The following is a 22,127-nucleotide window of genomic DNA, read 5'->3' on the forward strand; positions in this document are numbered from 1 at the left end:
TATTTCCAGGTAGGATTGTAATCCTTTGTACTATTGTTTCTGAGTTCATAGGCTACAGCAGTGCATTTTAGGGTGTCTATAAAGGTTTGTTTTTTGTGGTTTTCTGACATTTGTGTAAAGAGAGATGTCGCAGTTCACATAGGTGAGCATCCTGAGTCAGATACAGTCTTATTGATAACCATGTGATTGGTTTTCAAGTGAACTTTTGCTGGTTAATAGCTGAATTTGACATTGGTTCCAGTGCTAGGGCAGGGTTCGGGTAGTTGGCTGTGTTCTAATACAGCTTAGCTTACTTCAGTTGGAGACTATCACTTGTAATATATACTTACACATCATATTTTCCTATATACATAAAAATGGAAGGTTATAATCATGTAGCCCCCATTGGAGGATTGTAGTGCTGCATCACAATCCTGGATTTGCATGAAGTCAGGGCAAGATAGGAGAGCAAAAGTGAAGGCAGGTTTGCATAACAGCAGCAGCCATGGTATGGGAATGAGGAAGGAGCGGCACTGATGCAAAAAGTGGTAGTTTAAAATAGCAGTTGGTGTTTGAGTAAGGCAGAAATGAGATAACTGAGAGGGAAATTGTGGTTTTAAACTATGGTGGAGGTTTGAGCAAAGTACGGTACCTTCACACAATGGAGTCCTTGCACTGGCAATAATGCTTCACCATACAGTATGTCCCACTTCAACAGCCTGCTTGCTATTGATCACTAACAACTACCAAGCCAGTCATGATCCCTCTTTCCTGCACTGCCCCCTATTAAAGGAGAAACCATACAGAAAGAGCATTAACTCCTTGTGTGCACTGTGCTACACTGGAAGTTAGACCATGCTGAATAGAAGCAGTCTTTCCTGTCTCCCCTCCATCTCCACTTTTCACAAACTGTTTGTTTTCTTTTCCACATTTTTCTCAGAACTGTGATTCCCACCCCACCCCACCAAAGCTCGCATCTGCATTTCCTGCAGTCTCCCCCAATTAATTGTTTTCCCACAGGATCTTTAAAACTCCTTTACCCTTGCAGCACACAATGAGTCAAAGCTGGAAAGCACTTTCTGTACATAATTTCAGGGGTAAGAAAAGAGACTGTTGCCAGGCAGAGTTGAAAGCATTAGCATGATCAGTCAAGCCTTGAGAACAGTTTGAATTTTGGAGAATAAACCATGGCTTAGTGTTATGTGTGAACCAGGCCAGTGAAGACATGCATCCAAAAATACATGCATAGGATTGTATTATTGACATAGTTTTGGCTGGTAAGCCAGCTGTGAGTTTATAGAAGTTATTCTGGTCATTATCCATACCCTGATGCAATGTTGTTAAATGAGGAATCTCTCCAACAACCATGCAAGGTGGGATGCTTGTCACACACCTTTTCTAATATAAGAAGGTGAATAGGAAGGTGAATGGCAAAGAACAGAGGGAGAACAACCTCATTTTATCTCCAGGAAATCAGGAGGGGGGGGAATCATAGGTGGAGAAGCATTCAGCAATCAAAAGTAATAATAATAATAATAATAATAATAGTAATAGTAATAATAGTAATAATAATAAAATATTTTATTATTTATACCCTGCCCATCTGGCTGGGTTTCCCCAGCCACTCGGGGCGGCTTCCAACAAAATATTAAAATACAATAGTCTGTCAAACATTAAAAGCTTCCCTAAATATAACAAAGTTTGGAGCAAACATCACATAGGCAATGGAATCACCAAGTGAGAGAATGTTTTCTCATCCGTTCTTATTAGGCAGAACCTGATGGATACTTTAGATGTTTCCAGTCTGCATTCTTACTTATTTATGGAACTCCTTCCCTTTGGAAGCACAAATGGTGACAACATTAATGGCTTTTTCTTGGCTGGTGAAAACCCATTTGTTCTCACAAACCCTTTGGAGACTATCTTTCCCCCCTCCCTCTTGGCTGTTTGGTACTGCTTATAAATGGAATTGCTTTGAATTATGTGTGTTTTAATTGTATATTATTATATTTTATGTCATTGTTATTATTTGTTGTAGAAACTTAAACAAGTATGTTCAGCACACTAAACGATGAGACAGATTGCCTAATGTTGGGCACATTGAGTTGGGTCAACATCCTGCTTCTATGACAATGGCATAATTTCTGATTGATTCATTGCCATTTGTGGTGTCTCTGCTTTCTGTCTATTCACCAGCTTCTAATATTAGAACCAACTGCTGTTGCAAGAAAAAGATTGTCATCTATGTTGGACACCACATTCATTTTGATACTTATGCTACTCATCATGCTATCTACTATTGTGTGTACACTAGTCCTGTATTTCCACCCAGTTCGCCTCCACTACCATCATTGGTACTGATGACCCCTCTCCTGCTGCCTTTCACACTATCAGTAGTGTAAATTCCTGCTTTCTTCGTGGTACAGGTAGCATTTCCTTTTGGGGGAAAGTTTTTTTCCTTCTTCATCACCTGCTGGATGACAAGAGAGAGCTGCCACAAGTTTTCCATCACAAAGTCTGTTGATTGGTTAAGCAGCAAATCCACATTTCCCACTACATGGTGGACAGTAACTCAAAAGCTATGGCAGGCTTACATCACCCTCCATATCTGTGCCTGGCTGCAATCAGTGGCTTTCCCACAAGAGGCGTATTCAAGTATCAAATACATTCCTCTTGACTGTGAGAGTCTCTTTAATTAAGGTGTCTTGCACAGTGCCACTGTCATAGGAGAAGTGGCTGCAGCTTCCAGGTTCTGCCAAAATATCGCAGACCTCTCACAAGATCTCACCAGAACCAGGAAGCCAAAGCCGCACAACCTCAATAAGCAAAGCTTCAGTGGAGGGGCAGCCACAGGGGGCAGGTGGCACCTTCCCGTTTTGCCTCATGACAAAATGGGACAGGCTGTCCCTAGGTTATCCACACCTTTTTTCCCCTGCACGTGCTCCAGTGAATAAAGAAGGAAGTTATGATTGTGTGTACCATGGGTAGGCGAACTAAGGCCTGGGGGCCGGATCTGGCCCAATCGCCTTCTAAATCTGGCCTGCAGATAGTCCGGGAATCAGCATGTTTTTACATGAGTAGAATGTGTCCTTTTATTTAAAATGCATCTCTGGATTATTTGTGGGGCATAGGAATTCGTTCATTCCCCCCCCAAAAAAAATATAGTCCACCCCCCCCACAAGGTCTGAGGGACAGTGCTGAAAAAGTTTGCTGACCCTGATGTACACATACCGACAATGGCATTTGGCAGATGTGGATACAACCCACATTGCCACAACTGCTTTAATCTGTTTACATTTGTTTTCAAATGAATATACTTTAGGATAATGCAGAATCAATTTGCAATGAGCCTTTATTTTTGGTATTGAAACTAGCTACTCTAAATCTAAATAAGCTGGTGTCAGTGGTTTCAGAGAACTTCACTTATACTAATCAATATTTCATCCTGACCTTTGACCATGCCTTCTACACGGATTATTCTACAAGGATAATGACATCTATTTGCATCATACTTGCTTGTGATCCTTGGCAACTAAATGTACATAGTAAAATGTACATTCAAATACACAGCTCTGGGGTCCAATACCAGTCTGATTTTTCATGGATCAGTGAAATTTTTTATCTATACTTAGATGTTGCCTTGCACTCATTCATCTGAAAGAAATAGGCACAACATATATAGGATATACTTTAATATACTTGTCTTTTGTCAAGTATTACCATTGCCTTTACTTCAGGAGCCTGCCTAAAATTTGAAAACTGAATCACTTTGATTTAGTTATTCAGAAAAAAGACTTATTGTACAATATGCAGTTGTGTAGTTAATTTACAAAACTGAACCACACCTTACAATAATGTTCTATAATGTGAATAATGCACAGCTTACATACTTAATTGGCTACAATGATAATTATGTGCTAATAATAAAGAGATGGGTCTTACTATATATGCCAGAGGCATCAAATACGGTAACTGTTTAGAATTCCTTTGTTCCCATTCTCTCTTCACTTTCAGTGGGTTTTTTTATTCCAGAAATCACACTGCAAGCTCTATAGGGCAGACTATCTATTTATGTTGCTCATTACAGACTCTAGTACACTCATGGGTACCATGAACAAATAATAATCATTTATGATTTATAATGACTATTAAGAGGGGCAGTAAAACTGTCCTTGTAAACTGCTAAATAAAGGAAGGTCACACTGATGAAAGTTAAGTAGCTTAATGTATAGCTTAAAAGTGCTCCTGCTACAGAGTACCCTTTGCAGAAGATACTTTCACCAGAATCTAAAATATCAAGGAAACAGTTTCCTCCTCTGTATCCTGTCACAATCTCAGTTGTCTAAGAATGGTGCATTTATTTATTGCATTCCTGCCACCATGCGGGAAGAACACATAAGCATTTTTAGTTGCTGCTCTACAACTTTCCCTGGAGACTTGCCAATGTGTCAGCCTGAGAGCATATTGAACTTTCAAGATGGAAATGCAATTAATGTTTGTATTTAGGATAAATTTGAAACACTACACGTTTTGGCTAGAACTGGAATGAATGATTAAAAAGAATCTGCAAGTGCAATTGACACAGTGAGAACTTATGTGAAAATCAAAGAAAAAGAATATTGACTTTTAAACCTCAAAATGCTCATTTCATCAAACAAATAGAGCACTCTGCTTCTTTCGGCTTTGCAGAATTCTAGGTCCTTCACCGAGACTGAAAGGTTACAATGCTGATTTTAATTTCTCTATGGCTTCTGTACCTTGACCTTGCCGTGAAGAAGGTCTTGCTCAATTTTCATAAAGCAATATTGAAAATACTTAAGATATAGAAACCACATTCAAACAGCAGTACAGATATCTGAAAAAGTTGCATCAGTGAACAAGGGATGCTTTTCCATTCATACTTGTAAAGAGTCGTTTAAAAAAAAATAACAACACTGACGCAAGAAGGTATGCTTTACTGGGCCAAAGAAGTGCCATAACTTGAGCTGCAGCAGTTTTGGAGGCAAGTTTCAGTTGCCCGGTTCAACATGCAAACCCCTGGAATTGCTACGTCACAATACTCCGCGCGTTCGAACAGAAATGTGCCGAAGTTCTCACGACTGCACCTAAGAATGAGGGCGGGTATCGCTGCCTTTTAAAATCCAGACGCCAAACCTATCCCTCTCCAACCTCTCGCTTTGGCCACTTGCCCACAGGGTCTGCAATTCAAATGTTTCCGAGAAAGCGAAGCAGGTTGCACAGGTTGCTGACTTATACATTATAGCGGGAGGGAGGGGCGGCGGCGGCGGCGGCGGCGGCGACGACTCTTCCCTGATTGGGCTCGCGGCTCCAGCGAATCCCTCCGGGGAAGCGCCAGAAACATTTCAGTCGCTCTTGGGTGAGAGAGAGATGGTCGATGCCTTGCGCCACGAGTTCCTGCAAGCGCGAGGAAGAGCTGAGGAGGAGCTGGACCCGCGTTACTGGAGCAGCAGCCGAGGCTGAGAGAGATAAGCGCGGAATCCGATCCCCGCACCTGTGAACTTGGCCAGGCGCCTTTCGGCAGATAATAACTCTTCCCAGAGGGGCAACGAGGCGTGAGGGGAGCAAACACACACCACACACACACACACACACACACACACACACACACACGCAGCTGCACGAAGCCAAACAAAGGCGGTGAGGCGACGGGCAGAGCAGCGCTTCGAGGCGCCACCGCCGCTGAGGACCTCGGGCAGCCTCGCCAGGGGGCCGAGAAATGAGGCTCCGTCTGACCAGCGCCTTGACGTTTGTGTGCCTCAGCGCGCTCTTCTCCTTCGCCTGGTACGCCGCCCGCAGCGGGAGCGGAGGTGAGAAGCGGGAAAAGGCGGGCGGAGGAAAGTCTGCTGCTGGCGCGCGCCCCGGCCCGGCCCGGGGCAGGAGGAGGAGGGCTTGGCTGGTTGGCGGGAAAGAGAAGCGGGAAGAGGGCCCCCTTCGGAGGAGACGGGCGGCACTGCTGCGCCTCGCTTCTCCCAGGGAAAGGGGCTGAGGAGGCGCACCTGGAGGCTCCCCGCGGGACCGCGCGCTCCGCAGCCTCCGGGCCACGGCTCCCAACTCCCGCTAACCGCCACCTGCGCTCGTCGCCAGCAGCAGCCCAGGTCCCGGTTGGCTCTGATCGGCCGGGCGCTGCTCTCCGGGCTCCGGGCGCTCGCCTGGACGGCGTTTGAATCTTATTGGTCCTGAACTCCTTTTGTGGGTTGTGCCATCTGCGGGGTCCCAGCGATTTTCCTCTGCAGTATGGAAGAAGTAAGATTAGCATGAAGAGCTGCATAACTTTGCTGCATGGTTTGTGAGTTTTGATGTCCTGAATTGATGTCTTCAGCTAAACACCCTGTGCGGACAACCCGCTCGTTGAATGCTGTGACAACAACGCAGCTGTTTAAATGCGTGTCAGTCACTAATCACACTTGATGCAATGTGCATAGCTGTCAACTTTTCCCTTCTCTTGCGAGGAATCCTATTCGGAATAAGGGGGTTTCCCTTTAAAAAAAGGGAAACGTTGACAGCTATGAATGTGTGGGTGTGTTTTTTACTCCTTACCTAAATTCAGAAAGTTGTAGTGGCCCAGAATAATAAATGTATCGCAGACACAAAAATGACTAGCATGCCACTGAAGCCACCCTAATGGGGCTGAACAGTGATGTGCCAAATAGCTTTTCCTGCTAATTACTAATTGTTGAGACATTGCATTGACTACATGCACAGTGATGGTTGATGCCCAGAATAATCACTCAAATTGGCTCTTCTATAGAAATATTTTAAAATTAGAGTGCTTGTGGGATTTGAGGATATTTGCTTCTCGTATCTGTGCCACTGCCACTTGGTGGTAAAATAATAGTAATTTTGTTGTTTAGTCGTTTAGTCGTGTCCGACTCTTCGTGACCCCATAGACCAGATGAACTTCAGTGGAATTATTTAGTTATTCCACTTGTACCTTGGGGTGTATGGGGTGTTAGGGAAGAGGTAGTACCTCTGGTGAGGGACATGTCATGCTCCTTCTGGGGTACTTTGTCCACCTTTGATGCCCACCCTGCACTCAGCTCTCACCTGTGGCTCCTAGAAGCTGTCAAAATGCAACAGTATCCGCACACCAGGAAATGGCTTTGACTGGTGGGCTAAACCAGGTGAGGGTAGCTGATGGGTCTCAAACCCTTGGTGAGTTAAAGACTTCTCCTGCATGTGAAGACAGACTGTAAAGGATTGAGAGCACAAGACCAATAGTGGGTCCAATGGTTAAGTAGAAGAAGGCAGTTTTTGCACATGCTGTAGAGGGAAGTGAGGGGCAGATGGGGCTCATCATTCTGGGGAGGTAGCCCATCTCTTATCCTAAACCTCTGCTGTCTTGTGGGATATCTTTGGGAGAAGAAAAAAGCCTAAGAAGTAAGCCCTACACAAATCTGCAGTGGAGTCCCTCAGACAGTTGGATGGTGCCTTTTATGCCTCCTTATGGACCATGGGTAAACAAACAAACCCCCGTGATGCAAAATATGAGTCAGCAATATCAAAAGCAACACGATGGCCAGAAACAATTACAATGTGAAAAACTTTATGGACTAATTCAAAACATCAAAACTAACAAACTAAAGGACTTCCAAAGACTTTCAGAGACTTCAGTTTTTCACATTGTAATTGCTTTTGATATTGCTGTCTTGTCATCTGGGCAGCTCAGGATCTCCATACACACTGCCCAGGCTTGTGCCCCAAGGAGGTCACTTGGGTGCTGCTAACACAGCAGTTTGCCTTCACCCCAGATGTGCACTCCATTGTCCCTTGAGACAGATGGATGGATGCCAGCAACAAGCACTTGTACCCCACTCTTCAGCCAAAAAGGCTCTCAGAGCAGCTTGCATGTTATCAATTAAAACAAGATGGTGTCTGCAGGCTTACAATCTAGGAGACAGAACACAAACGGAAAAGAGGATGGGGAGGAAAGAGGCAGAAAAGCAAACTTGGGGGCCAGTTCTTAAAGTTAAATAGTTCTTATAATGATCAGCTGGAATGAAAATGGTTCAGGGACAGGAGATACCTGATAGAGCTGGTCCTTCACCAGAGCTGATGGAATGAGCCAGGTTTCCCATCTCTCCCACTGAGGAAGCCTCCTGGAATGGTCGCTACCAGGTGAAAGTTGAGGGTGTGGAAGGAAGGAAAGAAGGAAGGAGGAAAGAAAATGATATATATAGTATGGCTTGGATTCAATGGTAAGTAAGTTAAGTTAGTTCATGGAAGGAAGCTTCCCCTGCCTCCATTCCACATTGCTCAGGCGGGCCCCCACTGTCTGGAGAGGCTTTTCAGAGGCATAGGTGGCCACTGGGGAGGGAAGGGGTGGGAAACGTTATTTCCATGAACTTTCTAAAGTTAACTTATCTTAGGATCCAAGCCATTGTATGCATGTTTTCTTATGTTATGCTGCTTTTAATTTAGTTAAATAGATAAATTTGGAGAATATCAGTAGTGACCAAGCATGTGAGCATGATTCATGAGATCATTGCTAGGTTCTAATATGTTATGTCCTATACGATATACGATATCTTTATTGTCATTGTCCCATGCAGAACAATGAAATTGAAAAACTACATAAAACATTCAAAAACCCCTAAAAACTCTGAAACCCCATTTTAAAATACACTATACTATAAAGACCCCTTATGCTGCGTTTAGAACCAGAATTGCATTTGCGTAGAAACTACTCTATGTAAATGAGAAATAAAGAGTTCTATTTGATTTTAACATTCTTGGCTTAACTGCAAAGTGAAAGTCGATATATTTCTTGCCCCTGAGATTTAAATTGACTAATCTTGTGGTACTGTACTTGTGACTCTAGGACATTCAGTCATATATATATATATATATTAAAGCATATTGCTAACATTTCTCTGCTATAACCTTAATTGATACTTCACCTTGGGAATCAAGACACAAACATCCAATACAAAATTCCATACCAACCTGCAGACTTTTTAATTTTTTTGGGGGGGGGGGACTAAATCACTGAAAGGTGGCATCGGGCTAGTTACTTTCACACGAGGAAAATAGTGCCTGTACATTTTGCCTTGTACCTTAGGTTCTACAAATGCTAAAAACTCCCCCCATCCCAGTTGTTTTAACAGTGAAAGCTGGGAATCTGTGTCTAGACTAAACTATTTTGCCTTAATACTCTTTCCAACCCAGAAGTGGGGAGCTTTGTCTTCATCACACAGGGGAAGCACTCTTTGCCCATGTAGGCTCATGTAGGTAAGTTCTCTGCTGCCAAAAGCCAGGCTCTCCATTGCACCCACTGCCACTGCTGGCTAAACATGAGTGCTTCCGCCTTGCAATATCACAGCTTGGATGCATGGAGCAAATTAAAGAGCTGTTACAAACAGTGTTTCACTACAACCATAAAAAAGGAAGTACATAAATAATCACTACAGTGTCTCCCTCCACAGGAAGGAGACACTGGCAGAGCACCCAGGTGGCACCAATCCACCATCTCTCTCACTGCCTCACAAACATCCACTGTGCATCTAGGTTCAAGGGCTGTGTGTTCCAGCTGCTGACAATTGCTCATTATTCTTTCCCTGTGTTTCCTGGTCACTCTCCCACAAGTACAGGATCCATCCCACACCATGTTCTGTGTTAATCCCATGACAAGCAGGGTCCAGGATGCTCCTTGCTGTTCCTTCACAGGGTTGACTAAGGATATCTCCTGCCTGCCAATCCTATGCCCTGTAAGTGGGGCACTGATGGCTGCTGCTCTCAGTGTGTCTGTGGCTGCACTTGCATGCCCTGGTCGCTCCCCTTGACTGCTTCTGAAAAGAGTATTTTCTTCCAGGGTGGGTCTTGAACCCTTATCTCAGGAGCTCTGTATGCAATCTCTCCAGGCTCTCTGCCCAGCGAGCTATGTGTGTATTATGCTGTATAGGCTCTCCTCGCCTTGAGCTTATAAAACAGTGGTTATCAGGAGCCTAAGGGAGGTTGCCTGTAGGGATTCCTGGGACTTGCAGTAGTGGGGTCTTGGCTGGTTGTGCCAATGGCACTGGTAGAGCAGAGGCACTGTGGCATTATCATGTGTGTTATTTATGCGGTAATGCAGGGATGCATGTGCTAGCAGTACTTGGTTTTCATTGTGTGTTCATTGGGTACCTCTGTATGTGGGCAGTATGCTCTGTATGTGGACATAGTCACTGCTTGATTGTCATTGGCAGGGCTTGCAGCACCATTTTTATTTTGTTTTTCTGGTTGTGTGTTCCCCTCCCCTTTCCTTCCAGTCCAAGGATGTGTTGGAGATAGTGGCTGTTCCAGTGACAGAATGGTGACGTCTCTCTGGTCCCAGTGTAATGCAAAGCTGTTCCATTATTGTAGGATTTCTTAGAAATTGGGGCATCCAATCCTTAGATAATGAACAAGAGGCAGTTCTGTCATACACAACTAGCAGAAATTCAGTTGAAAAGTAGGAGGGTGCCAGGCAGATAGAAGGCAGAACAAATGGAGATATAAATACAAATACTTAACTGTGGAACACTAGCCAACTAGCTTATATGTGACATTTTGGGTCAAGTTGACATAGGCATTTTAAACAAATACGAGACAAAAAGACTGCATGTTCTTTCTTTTTGTGTTGCTTTTTGTTCCTGCTTGCCTTCCTGACTTCTTAATAAATATAATCCCCATCTGTACATACCACTCAAACCACAGTTTGCAGTGTGTCCCAAGTAGACGTACAAGCAAATCGGACTGATAAGATTCAAACATACTAGCTTTTCTTCCACATAAATGTCCTTAGAATTGGGGTAGTATTGAAAAGTGGTACACAAGAATGCCTAACAAGACAGACAGCTAAAGCGTTGGGTAGCAGTCTGTTATCTAGCCTCCCTCACGTCAAGTTTAGGTTGATGTTCCAAGTGGTGAATCTGTCCCCATAGAATGGCAGTGAGCCAGTGTGGAAACTAAACTAATTCACTAGTCTCCCAAATAAATCCGTAATAATTGACAGGTGCTACATGAGGCATTCACAAAACACAATACATGTTTTATTACGGCTTTTCTCCTTGTGAAAGTAGATCTTCTACAAACATAATCTTGAGCTACTCTTAAGAGTCTTATGTGAAACTGAATAGGGTGATTTGAGAGTGGGGAAACAAAATGAAATTGCATGTTGAAGAGCTGATTATCTAGAAAGGCAGTCTTCTAATATGGTATCATTACAGGATATTTAGTTAGAAAAGGATTGACTAAAAAGCAGGCAGAGGAAGCAAGAGGAAGGCTGTGCAAACCTCTGTCGCTGCTGCTGAGCCGAGGAAAAGGAGGAGAGGGACGCCCAGCCATCCATCCGGACAGCTAGTGCACCAGAAGCAGGCTGAAGCCCAAAGGGAAACCCTCTGGGAAAAGACCTTGCCTTTTTCAATTTTCAATTTTTTATTTCCTTTTTGTGTGTGTGTTTTACTATTTTTTTAAACATATATATCAACTTTTTATATTATATTATTATCATTAACTCTATCCTCTATTTTTTAAAAAAAACATAAAACTTCCCACCCTTTCATATATTTTAACCCTCTTTTAAACCCCCCTTTTTCCCTTTCCCCCTTCCCCAAGTCTTCAGCCTTTTCACTAAATTATTATTACTACCATTTTAAAAATACATCCATATATTACTTAAAAACACATTTTCCATCCCCTCCCAAAAAGGGGGGGGGGCTTTTGTTGTTGTTGTTGCTGCTGCTGTCCCCTTTCCTTCCTTCTCAATATTTTTTACTTTATTTTTACCAGACAATCTACCCCTCTCTAACATATTTTCCCTATTTTCTGTATTTGTTTTATTTTTATCCCATTCTCTACCCTCATTTCTATTTTTTGAAAAAAGGAGGAAACATTATTTTCAATTACTATTTTTTATCATTATTATTACCTTTTCCCCCAAACAAAATTCCTTTTTTTATTATTACTATCATTATTATTCCTCTTTCCTTTTAGTCCCCCTTTAGTTTCTTCGTTCGTCTGTCTTTGAGGGGGGGGCCTTACCTTCCCCCCATTGTCCTGCAACTATTACCATCCCCTCTAAAAATTAAAATAAAATAAAATAAAAATATTCCCCCCATATCAGTGCTATTGCCACTAGTACCCTTCCCCCCTCCCTTTTTCTTTTCCTTTATTTTCCTTTCCTCCTTCCCCCTTTTCCCCCTCCTTCTCTTTAAAATAACACATACATACACGAACACACACACACACACACACACACACACATTATTATATTTGCCCCTCTCAAGAGGGCTTTCTATATATTTTCATTTCTACATTATTTTTACCTTTGGCATTTGATATACAAATACTACTGCCAGGCATCACAACTTCGACATCTTCAGATCTCTCATCTCCCCTCCCCACCCCCCTGCTTTCCCTCTTTGATTTAGTCTGCTTTTCTAGTCCCTCTTACCCTCCTAACCCTAAAATCTACATACACATACCTCCCCACACACTTTCATTAGCAATCCCCCCTCCCCAGGGGTCTTTTACCTCATACTATAACTAGAACCACCACTGCAACCAAGCATTTTCATCTTTCTTTGTCTCTTCCCCCCTTTTACTTCTTTCTTTCTTCCTTTCTTTCATCTCCCTCCCTCCTTTCCTCTCTCCCTTCTTTACTTTACTCTGACTTCCATCCCTCCCCTCCCCTGCTTCTCCCCCTTTCCCTCCCCTCCTTTTTCACCTTCAACATCTACATTGCTTTGTTGGGTTCTGCTCCTGAACACATCCTTGCCAACCTTAAATTCCTAATTCTTTACTACGAACCCCTAACCCCTCCCTCCACCCTCGACTGGACCCCAATACTCCTTTCGTGAGTACCTGTGCACAGACGTGTACGCACAGGTGCACCCACAAATAACCCCCCAAACATACACTCTCCCTCTGACCCCACTCCACCAATCTCTCATACCGCTGCCTACCAACCCCTTTACGTGAACCGTCTGTCTGTTGGCTTACTCATCTGACTGCTCGACTGCCCCACCTCACCCTGGCAACACTGCTGAGGAGACTGCGGGAACCCCAGAGAAGCCCTTAAAGCACAGCCCAGACGGGACACTAATCACCGCCTAATCCAGACACTCTGTAAAAGCCACCAGTCAACAATGCTTGTTCAGCTTAACTGCTCAGCCACACCCAGGAACACCACCACCACAACAACAACTCCTAACCACAACACGCCCGGCTCCAAGAGGATGCCAAGCAGATTTGAAACCAAAAACACCAACAAGACTGCGATGACAACAACCAGGGAGATGGCAAACAGCACGAAGAACACAACACACACCCCCAAGATGACAACGACCCAGCAACAAAACAAGAACTGAAGGAAGTGAAAATGAGACTAACAGAACTATTGAAAGCATTCGGTGACATGACTTCCAAAGTGGAAACTCTAGAAAACAAGAACCAAATACAAGAAAGAATAATAGAGAAGTACCGAGAGGAGAACACACGTGTCAATAATAAATTGGCTAAACTGGAAAGCCACCTGGAAATAATAGAAATGGAAAATACAGCCATGAAAATCAAACAGGCAGACCATGAAGACCATAGTAGACGCTGCAATATCCGCTCCCGCAACTTTCCTGAAAAAGTGGAGGAGAACAGCCCAGCAGACCTAATTGTACGCTGGCTGAAAAATACAATCCCAAATATGACACTCAAGGTAGACGACCTGGAGAGGGCTCACAGAGCCCTAAAACCTATGCCAAAACCCAATGCCTCCCCACGAGACATCACTGTATGATTCACACGCTACAAAAAGAAAGAAGAGGTATGGAACAACCTCAGAAACTCAACAACAAGCCTTTGATACGGAGAAAACCCCATATTGGCCTTACAGGATTTATCTCAGGACACCCTAAATCAGAGGAAAACCTACGCTCATGCACCCAGCGTCTCCAACAAACAGGGATCAAGTACCGATGGGGCTTCCCCTTCCGCCTTATAGTAACAACCAACACAACACAACACACGGCTGCCAAAATACCTGAAGCCCTGCAACTACTGAAGAACCTTGAACTAAACCCTCCACTGGAATGGCAACCGACAGATCCACCGAGTGACAGTCATGACCACCACGATGAAACAACAACAACATCAAACAATTGGATGACAGTAAAGAGGAAAAAGAAGCAACAGAAGCGACACAACAATGCAAACCAGTACAGCCAACCACCACCAAGCACAGAAGCATCCCACTGAACATACAGCACAAGACAACAGACCAGGATCAACCAAACCAACACATCACAGATGGACGACCCTACAACAACAACCACAGCTGAATGAAGCACCCAGAAAACACCTCAAACTGAAGGACTGGTGATTCCCCCCTTTCTCCCCCCTCCCCCTAGGCTATAAATATAGCCAACACCATCAACACCCCCCCAGCCCTGCATCTCCACAGAGATCCCCACCCCAATGCCAGTCCAGATGACTTCAAACCATATCCCCCACCACCCAACAACCCATAACCCACACTTTCAGCACCCCCCTACTCCATACTAAGGAAAAACAACTTCTTCAACCTTGATAAAATAACTCACAAACAGGCTAAAATCTGACACCCAATCAGCACAATGGTGGCACCAGAGCATACCAACACCCACATCCCCACTCCAACATGTTGCTAATAACGTTGGCAACACTGCTTATGAACCCTATACCCGACATTGGCATCACAAAGACGCTTAACACCATCTCACTGATCACCCCCTATTGCAAACGACAGGGAGGATGGCCTGCCCCTGAACAAGGCCATCCACACCAGCTGAGACCTAGGACCAACCGGCTAAATGCCAGATGGCCCAAAATACCCCTAACAAACACCTATATGACTACATATAGGATACTCTCTATAATCTATCCCCCACTCTTTAACCCAAAACTGATCCTATTCCTAATAATCCCCCACCCACCACACGCTAGGTCAGCGCAACCCCACTGGTTCGTTAAACAACACAAAGTGAGAGACACAGGACAACCTGGACGAGTTGGCAAGGAATCACCCTACATAATAGATAAGCAAGATGGCTAGCCTAAAAGCAATTACATTAAATCTGAGGGGGCTGGGAAACCCCATAAAAAGAAAACGCATCACCTCATACATAAACACCATGAAACCACACATCACCTTCTTACAAGAAATACACAACCCACCCAAAGGGAGAAAACTCCTGAGTGACCCCCGCTTCAGTCAACAATGGGCTGCACGAGCTATAATACTCAGTAGAGACCTGAACTTCACTGCCACAACAGTCCTAAAGGACAAAAAAGGCAGATTCATTTTCGCTAAAGGGACACTAGATGGCAAAATTAAACTGACAATCGGCTCCATATATGCCCCAAATTCGAAACAACTAGAATTCTTCCAGAAGACACTAAACAAGTTCCTCTCCTTCTCTGAAGGGGAAGCAATCCTAGGAGGGGACCTCAACTTAAATATGAAAGGTATATCCCTGAAAGACATTCACCCTACAATCCCATGGGCAACCTTCCTCCGAAGGAAACCCCTAACAACTAGGGACTCTTACAAGTTACTAAAAATGCTAAAAAACAGGGGTCTCTACGACATTTGGGGTGAGCAAAACCCGGGAGACACCAGCCATACATTCCAATCCAGACGCCATGGTACAGTGTCCAGACTGGACAGCATTCTGCTCACACAGGGTCTGATCCCCTCAGTGGAATCAACGAACATAGGTAACATTAAAATCTATAAGCAGAGTCCTGCAGGCTCTCTCCATTCTACCAGGTTTCTGTTATATCAATCTTGTTCTCTAAGGCCAAGCACTCCAGTTCACCCATCTTGACTCAGAGGCTTCTAGTATTAGTGTATAAATACTCTGTCTCTGTCTTTTACACTTGCATTTTCGACTATGATGTTCTGGCCTTTCTCAACTGTTGTCTGGTGCCCCTGCCTAGTTGTACACCTCTCACACTTAAACTATCATAATTTTTTTCATCATGGCCGGGAGATTTGTTTTGAATACGGACTTCCTCAGCTCCTGAGGAGAAAAGCACTGTGTAGAACACAGCTGTAGAAGGTTATCCATGCTGACTGTTCTGCAGCACTTCTCATACTTCCATGTGTGCACGGGTGATTTTTTTCTACACTGAGTGGTTTTATTATATTGTGTGTGTGTGATAAAACATCTTTTTGACATAAATGCTCAGGAAGATTGTCCAAAACATTCTAAGGTTTTTCTTTTGAAATATGTCTGGTTATATTCTTCCTTAAAATTGCATTCCTCCAACAGAGAATTGCTGTTAGCCATTAGTAGATCTATATATAGAACATAGGTGCATATTTTTTTTCTCTCCAGGTATATACAAGAACTATTAAGACAACAACAATATTCCCACAGCTGCAGGAGCTTCACATAATGATGTTGTTGCCCAAAGGCCTCACCTAGTATTTTTATGTACAGCCTCCACCTTCAGATTTGATAATAAAATCAAAGGCCAGACGTCTGTACACTTTGCATATGTCAAATTTCCATCTGAACAGGGAAACAACTGGAGGCATAGTCCTTAACAAGCTTTTATTATATAAGGTGATGCAGACAGTAACTTTGCACACATGAGCAGTAATAAATGGAAGTGGACCTATCACTCATTGTAAATGCACACAAGATTGTAAAATGGTTGCGTAAGCAGAAATCAAGTGCCACTGGGTAGCTCACCTGTTTTACATAGTCAGTTCAATGCTAGCTCGGTAGAAGGAAGTACTTTTGTTGACACTGTTTGAGTTGGAACAAGATGCTATGTTGGATATCCACACACACACCTCTTAAAAAATCCAGTTCTCCTGAGTTCCTTTCTCATTTGGATAATAACTCTTTCTCACCTGTGGCAAGTGCAACAGCTGCTTCTTATCCCTCTTGTTGATAGGGGGGCGTCAGAAGTGGGAAAGAAACAGGAAGTGTCATTATTGCCAAAGAACTATGTAAAATATATTGTTGACTGAAGGTGTTCGGTCACTGGGGCTGAAGAAGCAACAATGGGCACCCTAAAAGTAGCGCCCTGTCACTATTTTCTACTTGCTTGATGGCTCTGGTAACCATGGGGACATGGGCAGATCAGGGACTTTCTTCGATTAGTAAACACTTATACAGAGCATTAATTATACATTAATTCAATAAGTGCTATACAATATTTAAAAGCCACCCCTGGAAGACAGGCTGTTTTGGATGAGTGTATACTGTTCTGTTAGCGCTACTGAAAAGCAGGCTCTGAATTCGACCTCATTCTACTGCTGTAAATTAGAAATTCCACTACCAGTTAGTTAAGTTTCCCCAGGTCAAAACCTGCATGGAATTCAGCTACATGTTGTTCAATGATCAGCAGGCTTTTGTAATAGCAGTGTTTAACAGGTTCATTGTAAGGCACTTGTGGGAGGCATAAATCACAATAGACTCATTAATCTATAGTCTGACTATGTGTTGGTGAGGAAAGGCATGGTCAATAATCCAGATTTATGGGAGGTTGGAGAGGAGGAGTGAGCTTTGTGAAGATTAGTTTATGTTTACACATTGTTTAAAATAATAAGTGCATTTATGTATAAATCCATAAATACACAAAGGATTTAAAAAAAGGGTGTGTATTTTCACTCTTCCTTCTGTGAATGAATGTTCAGTCTGAAAAGGTTTAACCCTTCTTTTACTTAAGGAAATGAATTACTTCCTTCCGAAGAAGATAATTTGCCTTTACAATTGCAGGAAGTGTTTTAGATTTGAACCAAAGACAGCTTTTGGAACTTCGCCAAAGACTCTTCTTTGCTGAAAAGGAAAACAAAAAAAGATCCCAAGAGCTGAACAGTGTCCTAAATGAAATCAAGCAATTCATTGGTGAGCTAGCCAGCACTTCTGGAAATTTTACAGGTTTGTGTTGAGTTGTTGTTTTTTTTGTTTGTTTTTTAAAACAACTTGTGAAGTCATTACTTTCTCAGAAAGGAAACATGGATCTGAATGGAGGTCTGTGGATTTTAATGGGAACATGTGATGCGATGCGGGGCAGTGGGAAGTCAGAAAGACCCAGAGGTGGGGAACAGAAGGCATAAGGGAAATCCAAGAAAGCAGAGAATAAGGCTGTGTACACACCAGCTGAAAACACAGCTCAATAATTCTTTTTCTCATTTCTGATCAAAACTGGTTTGTGGAGGAGACACATCAAAATGCAGTATTTTATAAGAAACTACAAGATAGATATTATTTATGAAATTTGTATGCCACCCTTCATCCATAGAACTCAAGGTGGTTCACAACATAAAAATACAAGATTAAACGAACACAAAATATATAATAAAAACAAACTAATAATCCCACCTCACCCCCTCCCATAGCGCATTTAAAAGGTTGTTGGATGTTAACCTGGTTTCGCCTGGTGCCCAAACGTGCGTAATGAAGGCGCCAGCTGAACCTCTCCAGAGAGAGCATTCCACAAACAGGGAGCCACTGCAGAAAAGGCCCACTCTCGTGTTGCCACACTCTTGTGCAGGAGGCACACAAAGAAGGGCCTCAGAGGGTGATCTCTGGGTCAGGGTAGGTTCCTATGGAGAGAAGTGGTCTTTGAGGTACTGCGGTCTTGAGCTGCTTAAGGCTTTATAGCTCAAAACCAGCTCTCTAATTTTCAATTTAATGATAGCCTCTTATAAATTATTTGGGTATGATTGGGAAATAGAATGCGGTGATCTACCCCCACCCCACCCAGCAAAGTGTCTTTTCCCCCTCAAAGTCTGAAAAAATATTTGTTGCGTTCACAAAATTTTATACAAGGGTTTATACAAAGGTTGTATATACTGTAATGCTTGCCTGAATTTTTCAGAGCCACGAGACATTCTAGAGTGCAGCGCTTACCAGTTTACTTTGGAAAGAAGTTTCTAGAGGCTTACGGCGTTTTAAAACTAGGAATTTATTTACAAATATACAGGTTGAGAATAAGTGAAGTCTCCAGAAGACAGCCAGATCCACTGCCCCAGATCAGCTCTCAGTGTTTCTCTGTGTCTCGCCAATCTGTCTCACTTTCCCATTTCAACCACACAGACAGAACCAGATTATACATCACCCTGAGTTGAGATTGTGGAAACTCTACTTTTGCCCCATTCAGAAGATCCAGCTCCCTTCCTAAGGGATGTACCTGTTAACTTTGCCATCAGCTATATTAGGGGAGTGTCTGGCAGTACTTCTGACTCTATTAGTCCTCTTCTGACCTAACCCTTATCTTAAAAAATATTAAGTGTTCCAGGCAGACCCATGCAGAGGCGGGGGCAGCCAGGTACACTTGCCCCAGGACTCGGAGGGCTAAGCTGGCTAGGGGTCTCTGCCAGGGACCAGCTGCTTTTTTGTTTGAGTTTATAACCTCATTCTAACAAGACTCCCACCCCAGGCCTCAGAGAAGCTCTGCACAGGCCTGGTTCCAGGCTTTCTATCTTTAAAATGGCACAACCTCCAGTAGCTGGGTTGTCACAATGAACCCACATGCAATAAATATCAGCCTTAGGTCAACGCATACCATTGGTCAATTCTGGCCTGTGTTTTAACCGGCAATTCATCACCAGAACTCAATAAGGGAATTTTACTAGATTTCTCACTGGTGAGTCCTTTCCTAACTTTAATAGGCAGTGCTATCTGTTTGTTTGTTTTTGTTTGATTGCATCGGTTATTGTTGCATAGGTCAAGTTGAGGAGAGGCCGTGACTGCCCCAAAGTCATTCAGTGAGCTTCATGGCTGAGTTCGGATTTTAACCCTGGTCTCCCTTGTTCAACCATTCAGCTACTATACCACACTGACTCTCTCACAGAGAATTGCCAAAATGAGATAAAAATGATTTTGGGATAGAGAAGTCTGAATTAAGCTGCAAAAGCAGGAACGAGGACTCAGGAGCATGGAACCTTCTTGCCACCTATAACTTACATTGTGCAAAGCTCCCTTAATGTGTTTCCCCATTAGCCAAGCTTTGACACCAGAATTTATCTCAAGAAGAACCATGGGAGAGACACTATATATTGTTTTGTGCACTGTTTTGCAATGACTGGATGAAAGGCAACACTCACTGACTCATGGATGTAGCCAGGATTTATGTTAGGGGGCAGGCTTCATGTTGGGGGGGGCAGAACCTCAGTTAGTTAAGTATTTTTATTGATTTGCTTGATTTAGGAGGGGGCAGCTGCCTCCTGCCCCCCCCCCCGGTTACACCCATGGTCTGACTTTAAAAATAAATGTCATATCTAACTCATGAAATAATTTACAAAGCAATCCTATGCCTGTACACTCAGAAGTAAAGCTCACAGAGTTCAAAGATATTTACTCTGTGTCCCTGGTAAAATCTTTATCATACTGCAAAATGAGTTGTTTCACAGTACGGTGGTACCTCGGGTTAAGAACTTAATTCGTTCTGGAGGTCCGTTCTTAACCTGAAACTGTTCTTAACCTGAAGCACCACTTTAGCTAATGGGGCCTCCCGCTGCCGCCACGCCACCGCTTCGCTATTTCTGTTCTCATCCTGAAGGAAAGTTCTTAACCCGAGGTACTATTTCTGGGTTAGCGGAGTCTGTAACCTGAAGTGTCTGTAACCCGAGGTACCACTGTATGAATAATATGTATATGCAGAGAACAGCAAAGCGATAAATTGTAAAGGACTACTCCTAAGCAGGTAGGCTGGGAGACCCAATTGTAAGCTCCAGTCAATAGCCAATGCATGAGATGTGAGCAGAAGGTACATGACATTCTTAAGCTTAACATTGGAGGGGGTGGGTGGGAGAGGCCTGCTTCAGAATAGTGGCCTTATGCCATAATGTTACACCATAAAGCTGCATGCTTTTAAAGCATGCAGTATGGACCTATTGGTATGCTATCAGCCATGATGTTATCTCAGTACCCTGAGCATGCTGGCATTTTAGGCAGTTATTTAAGTGTTTCAATGTTGAGTTCCAAAGCTCTTTTTCCCCTTCGTTTTAAGACTCTACGAAGTTGAACGTGTTGAGTCTTGCCAACAAGCTCCCTATACATCTTTCAAATATCCATTACTATCTGCCTCATCTCCAGGAGCATGAAGATGGTATTTATCCAAATGTTGTAATTGGACAAGGAAGGACTGGGGGTGAGAATGTGTTTGTTTGTTTGTTTGTTTGTTTGTTTGTTTGTTTGTTTGTATTTAGAGAGCAACCCTAAACTCCAGATTAGAACTGCCTTCTGGAAAGAGTTAGGATATGGTGGGTGTGCCTATCTGCCTCCCTCTGCCAGTGGAGACTGGTCCATATGGGCAAATGGGGCTCTGCCCCACCATAGCAAATTCCTCCACTACTGCTTTCAATGGTGTTGGGCTGAAACTGTAGTGATCTACTGGGCTGCAACCCTCAGCAAAACTACACACACACATTCTCTGCTGGGCCTCATTTCTAAAGGAAACAGGAACCCTGGGTAAGTGCTTGGACCCCTAGACCATCACACTGCTTGGAGATTGGGGTGGAAAGAGAATGAGAAGAAAGACAATGTAAAAGTGCCACTTTTTACAAGTTATCCAAGGTTTGTCCAAGGGGTAGTTGCAGAATTTCCCAGATGAAGAGCTTTGTAAAACCTTGGCAGGAGGAGGAAAGCACAATAGGCAACTTTTTGACTATTGCCTTTTTCTCTTGCTGCTTCTGTTTAGTATACAGAAGATAGGTCCCTCTTTTGGTCTATCTTCTCAGGCTTCAAGTCTGTCTCTCACACACACCTTTTGTGCACTGTTATCTCATTTTGCCCTCACAATCGTTCTACTGCTCTGTGCTATTCTTTGTAAAAGGCTCTGCACAAAGCTGCTTTAGAATTCTGCCCAGATGTTAGTGGAGTAGTAGGTGAAGGGCCGTATCCCAGTGGTAGAACATCTGTCTTGCATGCAGAAGAACCCAGGGTCAATCCCCAGCATCTCCAGGTAGGACTGGGAGAGATTTCTGCCTGAAACCCTGCAGTGCCACTGCCGCTCAGTATAGAAATACTGAGCTAGATGGGTGAATGGTCTGACTCAGCATAAGGCAGCTTCCTATGTTCCTAACATTAGTCAGAGGCTGTATGCTTCTAAATACCACTTGCAGGGAACCACAGGAGGGCACAGTATTCTTGTGCTCACTTTCTGCTTGTGGGTTT

The 22,127-nt window shown here is 43.4% G+C and overlaps 1 protein-coding gene across 2 annotated transcripts in view; it reads left to right on the forward strand.

Moving 5' to 3' along the window:
* The first annotated feature begins 5,614 nt into the window (after nt 1-5,614).
* MGAT4D (MGAT4 family member D) overlaps nt 5,615-22,127 on the forward strand; it is a 40,459-nt gene continuing 23,946 nt past the window's right edge. Inside the window, exons 1-3 of one of the 2 annotated variants that reach the window (XM_081021990.1) lie at nt 5,615-5,807; nt 17,724-17,885; nt 20,962-21,102. In XM_081021990.1, the coding sequence (XP_080878116.1) occupies nt 5,717-5,807; nt 17,724-17,885; nt 20,962-21,102 (394 nt within the window). In that variant the 5' untranslated portion in view covers nt 5,615-5,716. Of the gene's footprint in view, nt 5,808-6,239; nt 6,283-17,723; nt 17,886-20,961; nt 21,103-22,127 lie in introns of those variants that run through there. The other variant, XM_081021991.1, reaches the window with a different exon arrangement.

Source organism: Podarcis pityusensis (assembly GCF_964106645.2).
Source record: "Podarcis pityusensis genome assembly, chromosome: 9".
In the NCBI taxonomy this organism is placed as follows: domain Eukaryota; kingdom Metazoa; phylum Chordata; class Lepidosauria; order Squamata; family Lacertidae; genus Podarcis; species Podarcis pityusensis.